General features: G+C 38.9%; 1 protein-coding gene across 7 annotated transcripts; it reads right to left on the bottom strand.

Annotated features, from left to right (window-relative positions):
- Nucleotides 1-670: 670 nt before the first annotated feature.
- On the bottom strand, nucleotides 671-8,558 carry LOC103703357 (uncharacterized). 7 transcript variants are annotated; one of them, XM_039129017.3, is made up of 8 exons: nucleotides 8,220-8,558; nucleotides 5,386-5,428; nucleotides 2,709-2,825; nucleotides 2,442-2,504; nucleotides 2,262-2,309; nucleotides 2,089-2,148; nucleotides 1,741-1,801; nucleotides 671-1,646 (listed from the first exon to the last, which is right to left on the bottom strand). In XM_039129017.3, the coding sequence occupies exons 3-8, from the start codon at nucleotides 2,811-2,813 to the stop codon at nucleotides 1,609-1,611; spliced, it is 375 nt and encodes a 124-aa protein (XP_038984945.3). In that variant the 5' UTR covers nucleotides 2,814-2,825; nucleotides 5,386-5,428; nucleotides 8,220-8,558; the 3' UTR covers nucleotides 671-1,608. The 7 variants fall into 7 exon arrangements, with proteins under 7 accessions (XP_038984945.3, XP_008784408.4, XP_026658892.4 ...); XM_008786186.6 differs by having other exon boundaries at nucleotides 2,709-2,831; nucleotides 8,220-8,556; XM_026803091.4 differs by lacking the exon at nucleotides 5,386-5,428 and adding an exon at nucleotides 4,831-4,873 and having other exon boundaries at nucleotides 2,709-2,831; nucleotides 8,220-8,556.
- Nucleotides 8,559-9,158: the final 600 nt, after the last annotated feature.

The raw sequence follows: 9,158 nt of genomic DNA, 5'->3' as shown, positions 1-9,158 counted from the left end.
GACAAACGGGTCGGCTAGATCTCTGCACTTTGCCCTCAAAAGGGAACCCCAAAGGTTCTCCGGCTCTAAAAAAAACCTGGTTGCCAATCTAATCACAAGGATCTCCCGACAGTCGGTCAATTAGTGGATTCCCAGCCCTCTAGACATCAGTTGGCATATAATCTCCCAAGCCAGTAGGTGAACTCCACCTTGGTCCCCATGCCACCCCCAGATGAAGCTTCTGAAAAGCCTCTCCATACACCGTATCGTTGCAAAGGGCACCATGGTATTGGATAATAGGTAAATGGGGATAGAGGTTAGAACTGATCGCACCAGCGTGACTCTACCCATTATAGATAGAACACCTGCTTGCCATCCCTTCAACCTCTCGTTCTTTTGAAGAATTATGTACACAAACTAATATGAGCGCCCAAAGTATTCCAAGGTGCATCCAATTATGTAATAACTATTATTAATAAATCCATCTGAGTAATGCTGTAGCTCCATGATAATTATGGACAAAGGATGCTTACCTAGTTTAGATGATGCAAATTTTAATTATGATCATATCAACTGTTCCCATGATATGTTATGGCTTATGTGTGAATTTATGAACATTTGCTATATAAATAAACATGATGGATTTAAAAAACCCCTTGCTTGAGAAAGCAAAAGGTGGAGAAAAGAACAATGGCATAAAGGCGTCAACATATTGCATCTGCTTAGTTTTACATACTATTTTTATGATCCACTCGAAGCAAAAGGACATCATACACCCATGCGCATTGAAAGACCAAAAGTGGCACGACAGGAAAAGGTAATATTGTGGTCCAGACAGCTGAACTTCAGATCAGAACAAAGATGATGTTAACAACCAAATCCAGATGCTGAGCGATTTCCATTACACCAGCGTGATGAAAAACAGCAATTTATCACATGATTGGCAACACCTGAAACTGATTATGGTACAAGGTATGCTGTAATTCGAGAAAATGAGTCTTCTAATTGATGTCCAAGTTATAAGCCCTCTTAAATCATCAATTAAGAAATTTTTCGACATTTTCCTGGGAAAGTCAAAAAGCCTTGGATCACCTTGTCTGACAGAACTTTCGAGGATACTCTTCTTTGTAACTGGAATTGAAACAGCAGGAAGAACGCTTCTTGGATTGTTATATGCCGTTCATAGAGATACAAAGTTACTTCTTTTTGACCTTCGCGCGGTTCAAAGAACTTTGACCAACATTCATGTAGATTATCTTAACCGCATCCTCCAAGCGTCTCAAACTTAATTAGCAATTACTATGCTGTAACTTGTCACATTATAATCATGAAAATCGGTAATCTAGGACATTTCACTGAAATAACAGGAAGCATGGTGCCTATGAGCTAGATGTCATTCTACGAGCTGATCCATTATGAATTCATAAACTTTTGTCACTGGCAGTTCCAGTGCCACCGGTCTCAGCTGCGGAGAGGCCACAAAGATTCCTACTAACAGCAGCAAATATAACTAAAAACTGTGATTACTTATTCATGGAAGCCTACCAAATGGACTCCATTCTGTTGCAATGCATACAACAAAAGGTGGTGCCATGGAAAGGCTCTCCAGTGGGCACGACTCGAAGTCACTCATTGCTGGTTCACCTCAGAAGCAGCATTGCCTCCATCTATGGGGTAACCAAATGAAAGTTAGAATAATTGTTATTTTTATAATGGAAAACAATGAAGAAATATAAATGGCAATTCAATCATCAGAGATACCGTCAGTGTCAGAGGACGTGTAAATAGACCTCCGCAAACGCACTTGCTGGTGCAGAGTCGGCTGAACACAAGAACAAGTTAAAGTAACGCAGCATAAGCATATTGAAAACATATGGTGCAGAGAGCACAAAGGTCGATTCATAAAATGCAAGTATAAATGGAAGCGCAAATCAGCGCACAGTTCCATTTCCCTCTAGGAAGGATGATGAGAAAAATACCATACATCTACCTATGTGCATACCTGAAGAACAAGTTATTAGGATAAAAGGATGTAAAAGGAACTTTCCCATTTTACACCTTTGATGTAATGTCTGTGAGCACGGTGGGAAAGAGGGAAATATATATCACCTGCAATATTGGGCGAAGTGCCTCGAGTGGCCCTTTGGGCTTCTCAACGGGTGCACCTTGCTGTTGGATATCAAGAATAGGTTAGATGAATATCATAAACCTGGCTGGTTATGTTAGATGAAAACCACATCTGCTCTAGCACTCTGATTTATATAGATTCATATTCATAGTACCTTTCCTAAAGCCCAGTCAGCAGAATCGAAGTAAGCACGTTCATTATCCTGAACATAACAAGTAAAAGTTATTTCTTTGAAAGCATGATACTCAAAACAAGCAATATAAACCACTTTTCAGCTCACTGCAAAACAGCATTATTGCCAGTTCTCGAACAGAATAAGTAAAAGAGCAAACACCTTAGATATGAGTGGTGGTTTTTTGGGTAATATTCCTCCATATTTTTTCCTGATTGCTTCCTCCTGTAAAGAGACAAATACCAGTCTTATTAAAATGATTTGGAACCACATACAGTATACTAGAATGGATCAAAGCTGCAAACCAGTTCATCAGGTGTTTTACCTATATAAAGAAATTTCAATAATTAATAAATGCAATACATCAAGAATTATTTGAAGATTTATTTTAAAAAAAGGAAAGCAAGGAAAGGAAAGCAGAATTATCACCTCTGCTTGGGATGATGGCATTGCGTTCTCTTCAATTAGGTCCATGAGTTCAGGACCCTCCTCAGAAGCATGACCACTGGCATCAGTGGCCTTGGTGTATGACATGGTGAGATCAACCTGCAACTGAAAGCAAGTGTTTTCATGATCCCATCATCCATAGGGAACAAGAAAGCTCGATTCAATTTGTAAACATGCCAATTGAACTCTTGGGCCACATATTGTATCCAAGTTGGCTTACTACTACTAGAAACAACTTAATGATTATACAATTAACTTACAGAATTATAAATACAAAGGGAGGAGGTCATTATATGCTCAGGTCCAGAAATGTAGATAATGCAACAGGAAAAAGAAAAAAGAAAAAAGAAAGAAAAAAAGACAAAGAAAAAAAAAAGAAAGGAAACTAGCTAACAAGTTACAAATATTAGCAACATAATTAATGGAAAACATAATGAGATAAAAAAAATCTAGAAATTGGGTCCTTCAAGTTAGGCCTATCAACAGATCAGATCCTGACCCACAATTCAGACAGTTTGGCAGGCAATTTTGACTGGATAACCTGATAAGACAAACCAACTAAGAAATTGGACTAGGCTTGTGCCTGGATCAATACAACCTGATTATAACCCAATTTGACTTATTTATAATTAGACATTATATAACTACATAGATAATACACTTATGTTATAGGTTCACAGTTAGATCAAGGTCTAAGTGTGGAAGCTCGTGTATCTATTTTAATCAGAGCATTAAAGAGAGAGGAGAGAGCACCCACTCACCCTCCCCTCCTCCCACTATCCTCGAGGTGGATGGAACATACACTATGCACCATAGCTCTAGTCACCATCACTCTCCACTTATATCCCTATCCAGTGTAGTGAGGAGGGACTGGCAACCGCGGATCCAGGAACCCAGGTGACTCTCTCTCTCTCTCTTATGTGCGTGTCTTATCCTCTGTCATTTTCCCCTCACCCCACCCTCAAAATCTTCCACCCTCTCCAATGCACGTGTGCATGAACTCACACAAAATAGAAAAAAGAACTGCTGGCATCGTTTAACGCCAAATCCTAAACTCCTTTGTCCTTTCTTTCCTTTTTTGTTTTCAAACCAATTCGGCTTTCAGATTCAGTATCCAATCTTTGGCCCCATCAGGTTCAAATCACTCCTAAGCTGTTATGTCAAGTAATTGGATTGCATGGGTTGAGCACTCAAAACTTCATATAGAATTCAGATCAATCCTGATCTGTCCAAACCTGAGAAATTCATTATGAAAGAACTTCAATTATGATTTTTTCCCAATATGAATGAAACTATGTATAGTGTTTTTAGACAAGAAATAATATGCATGCTTTAAGGGTTAAATTAGAGGGTCGAATTGTAGGAGGAAGAATATAAAACTTTCCAGGAGAAAAAATTGTTGATAGAGGACAAAACATAGCTTTGGTGTGCACAACGTATTTGTATTGCACACAAGAATGAAACAAACATAAACTTGTGGAACCACAAAAGTCACATGATCGACGAAAAAGATTCTAAAATGCTTAGCATTGCATCCTGGAGTCTACCAGATAAATCGCGTAAGCAAACATGTGCAGTTCCCTAGACTCACAGGGACAAACAGGAAGCACCAATGGCTCGATGCAACAAAGTGGATCTTAGTTGCAGACAGTCGAACAATCTTACAACAAACTAATTTCAAGATCCTAGAAGGATTCAATGGAACAGTAAAGTAGCATCACCAAAGAGTCCTTTTAACATGAAACATTTCTACAACACTGGTGAAGTAGGTATTGAATACTACCAGAAAAGAGAACCTTGACCTCTCCAAAAAAGTGAAACAGAGAGCTAAAGGGTGCTGTCAGATCCAACATTAAGCAAACGACAAGATCAGTCACAGAAGGGTGATTATGAGAGACACTTGAAACCTCATAAAAATCTAGAAATCCTACACAATACATATATAGAACAAGTAACGCTAAAATACTTTTGGAGTAGCTCATCCCTACTACTTTATGCAAAAACAGTAAATTGATAACAACCCTTTTGAAATGAAAATCACAACATTGATCATGATTTATGAAACCAAAAACCACATGCTCTAGAGGTCTCTTAAAATTCTTACCTATGGAAGTGGATAGATAAGTGACAATTTTGAATTGCATAGCCTGCAAAACAATTTAGCACACTAACTGTTGTTACCCTCCATTTTGTGCTTGTTTAATGCATAGATAAGAGACCTTTGAAACACTTGATATTTTTTCATTTCCAGGCAATACAAACATCATAGATCATGATCAAAGGTCTAAATTTTCACTTTCAAAGGGCTGCCATTGAATTTTGGTTGGAGGAAGTACAGACCAATAACTCCCGAAGTATTTCTAGCTTTTCTCTGTTCGCATACACTGATAGACATGCGCATGTATGTAAGTATAAACTATATCTGCCACCCACTTGAAACAGAATGTATCAAAAATCCAGGGCAAGAAAAAGAATTTCTACAAAGCAATACTCAAGTCTTGTGGTGCATCTGTAGGAGCTGATTGAATAATGAAAGCACTCTCATTATGACATAAGGCCAAAACATATAATTTTATGCAGAACACACATCTTAGGCAAGAAAGAATATGATTTATGAAACCAAAAACCACATGCTCTAGAGGTCTCTTAAAATTCTTACCTATGGAAGTAGATAGATAAGTGACAATTTTGAATTGCATAGCCTGCAAAACAATTTAGCACACTAACTGTTGTTACCCTCCATTTTGTGCTTGTTTAATGCATAGATAAGAGACCTTTGAAACACTTGATATTTTTTCATTTCCAGGCAATACAAACATCATAGATCATGATCAAAGGTCAGACTTTTCACTTTCAAAGGGCTGCCATTGAATTTTGGTTGGAGGAAGTACAGACCAATAACTCCTGAAGTATTTCTAGCTTTTCTCTGTTCGCATATACTGATAGACATGCGTATGTATGTAAGTATAAACTATATCTGCCACCCACTTGAAACAGAATGTATCAAAAATCCAGGGCAAGAAAAAGAATTTCTACAAAGCAATACTCAAGTCTTGTGGTGCATCTGTAGGAGCTGATTGAATAATGAAAGCACTCTCATTATGACATAAGGCCAAAACATATAATTCTTAGGCAAGAAAGAACATGCTAGGACTGCATGCATCAAGAATGTGTTTATACAGGACATGCAATCCTCTTCAAACTTACAGAAGAGAAGCAAACATGACTGTTGAACACTAAACAAGTATTTGCAGCTGCATACGTACATGCATTTCTATGTATATACGCACATATACATGAAAATAGGAAAACTACTAAACACAGGTATATGTTCTCTAACCAAAAAATAAAAAGGTAAATAAGAACTCGCTAGAACATAAAGTTTGACATTTCACTTGAACCCTAGAGCGGAAACTCAAGACAGTTTCCTAGTTAGGCCTGAAAGAAAGTTATGGGCCAAATTCACTGTATATATAAGCTACCTGTGCCACTACTTTATCATTTCATCATTCTTTCAATGTTGGAAGCACCTTCTCGAAATTAGATTTTGACTTTGTGGGCATCAGAAAGATCCACAATGTAATGATTCAAACAGATTTAGTGGAGGTTTGGCTATCCTGAAACTCAAATATCATAAATATTTCAATTATCATGCAAGAGTTTGCCAAAAGTCCAGAGCTATAAAAATATGAATGTCTAATTTATTTTTATGATGTTTTCCTAAATTTCCTTGGTTTTAATTAATTGGTAATTCTTAATACTTTTTCAAGCAAAGCAGCATAAACAAGAGCTAGACTACCAAAATCATAACATTTTTGATCAAGCAAAACCAAGTTTGCGAACATTCCTAGAACACCAAAACATAGAGATGAAGAATACTGCTACAGAGAGATAAAGAAATGAAGCAATGTTGCATGGCTCAGTATTCATTTTTCAGTATGGTATCTCTATCTATTTAAGGCAAAACCCTCAAAATGGAAAGCTTATTATATCTCTTTCCAGTAATTTGATCAAAGCATTATTTGATCTCCCCCTCCTCTTTCTAAGCTCTTCAGATTACGTTCAAAACAACATCCCTTCCCGAGGACATGCTGACTCATTTTAAGCTACTCGTAAAATTCCTCTATCATAGTCATCTCCATCTTCCTCCTTCCAACTTATTATCAAACAAAGAGGGTAGAGAATAAGATGATAATGATGGAGAATTTTATAAGAAAAAATAACCAATCACACCAAACTGCAGAGTTATGAAGGGCTCCGGTGGTCTAGTGCTAGTATGATAGGACCCAATATATTATATAAAAAGGAATACCCAATTGATTAAAAAGAAGTATAGGCTTCTGATTGAAGGAGGTTTTCCATATGGTGTTATTGAAGGTGTTGAAAAGCTTGTACGACAGGAGCGCCTAGACCTTTGGCGAGAGTAGCCCATCTCTGAGGTTCATTGTGAAGCGTGCCCGGATACAGACGGTTGAGATTACTTATGCAAACCTGTCGCATAAACCTCTGATAGCTCGGAACATCTGGGGCTCTTTTTTTGCTCGTGTAGCGCCTCGGACGGTGTATTTCACTTACGGAGCCCTCACCTCCGAGTTTCTTCAAGGTCAACTTCGACGATTGCGTGCTTGATGGTAGTAGGAGAGGAGGTGTTGGCTTCATCATCAGAGGCCCAGACTCTAAGGTAGTGGTTGCTGGAGGCTGCTAGATTTTTTGACACCTCAGTTCCTGAAGTAGAACTGAGGGCGACATGGGCTGGCCTAGGTCATGCTCGGCGAGTGTTGCAGACTATCTCAGTCATACTTAAAGGTGACTCGACTACTATGATTGGATGGATTCAAGATGGCACCAGTGACGGTGAAGGGGGCCACCTCTTGCTTCAGGACATTCGGGCTATGATAAGTGGTGGTGTGGTCATCCAAGCCAAGCGTGTTTTTAGAGAGGCAAACGGGCCGGAGATTGGATGACTTCGTATGTGGCCAGTCACTCCGGAGGCACCCCGTGGGTTGGAATAGGGGAGTTTCCTCGAGCGCTATGGAACGTGTTATTTTCTAACTTTATTGGATGTATCCATATTAGAAATGTATGTATCATCCATTTAAAAAAAAAAAAAAAAGCTTGTATGAGACAAGAGCAAGAGAAAATGAGTCCTATAGTGACTTCCATCAAACATCACCAATAAGATGCACTAAACAATCACTCACATTATACAAACTTACGAAATTGGGCCCAGAGTAATAACACAGACGCTCTAAACCTAGATATCATAACGTCATTATCCGTCCAAGCCTCCAGATGTTGGTTTAGGAGATAGTTGGATAACCAACGACCAAATAGTGGTCAAGGGTAAAGGAAATTCCTCAATGGCGAGTGGGTTGCCGGATCCAAGGTAAGAAGAGATAACAATTGAGGAAGAACAGATAAATCTCTCAAGAATCCTGAAAGAAAAAGAGAGAGAGAGGAAAAGATGGAGAGGGAGGAGGGGACAGCGTGTACCAGCGGGTGGCGGTGGGCTGACGGATCTGAGGGGGGGGGGGGGGCGGAAGCGGAGGAGGGAGGGTGGCCGGCGGGAGACCTTCGGCAGCTCGGTGTCGCCGAGGAGGACCCGAGGGAGGGAGAGGAGAACTGGGAGTAGGATCGATCTAGGGATTCTACGACCAGATAGCCATAGGTCTCAATTTGACGATCTCATAGCAGTCGGTGGGACACTGATCGTCAATATTACTTTGGCAGGGGGGTATATGTAAGAATGCCCGTCTTAGATTTGAACGAGATCCGGCCGGCACTTGAAGCGCCGGAACTGCTCAAAACGACCTGTTGTTGTGATTATCATTCATCGGAGATGGATATATTGACTGTTGCAATCATTTGAGGGTGGCTCCACCAAATAAATTGAAAGAAAAATAAAATGGTGGACCGGTAACTAAGGGGGATTTTAATTATTAAAAGGCTCGAGATATGCACGACTACTGAAAAAGCGCTATATAAACTTCTTATGGGACATATCATTAGAAAATTACCTTTAGTTGCATCTTGAATTAGTTATAGGTTCTAAATATACTTTAAAGACATAAGTTTGGCCCACAAAAAAAAAAGTACATGACCATTTTTATGTCCAGAAAAAAAGTGTTGCTATGTCTATAATTGGATCTTTAATTACTTATAAATTCTTAAGTTTGAGCCGTATATAGAGAGTATGAATGTTCGGTCATCATAATCTAACAAAAAAATAAAAAACAAGGAAGATTATTTAAGATCCCTTAACGAAGTCACTCCACAGTAAGCCTTTGATTTTTCATCGGGCTTGAAGTTATAGGATCTTTTTATTGCAAGTTTTCCATCCTGTCTCCATCATAATTTCATTAATATTTTGATTGCATAATTTAATATACGGTTCCTCCGTAGGCCTGCTTGCAAGAAAAAAAAGGGTGGTTG

This window comes from Phoenix dactylifera, chromosome 5 (assembly GCF_051530095.1).
Source record: "Phoenix dactylifera cultivar Ajwa chromosome 5, Ajwa_hap1_PhDact_Kaust_v1.1, whole genome shotgun sequence".
Lineage (NCBI taxonomy): Eukaryota > Viridiplantae > Streptophyta > Magnoliopsida > Arecales > Arecaceae > Phoenix > Phoenix dactylifera.
This window is presented reverse-complemented; position numbering and strand designations above follow the sequence as displayed.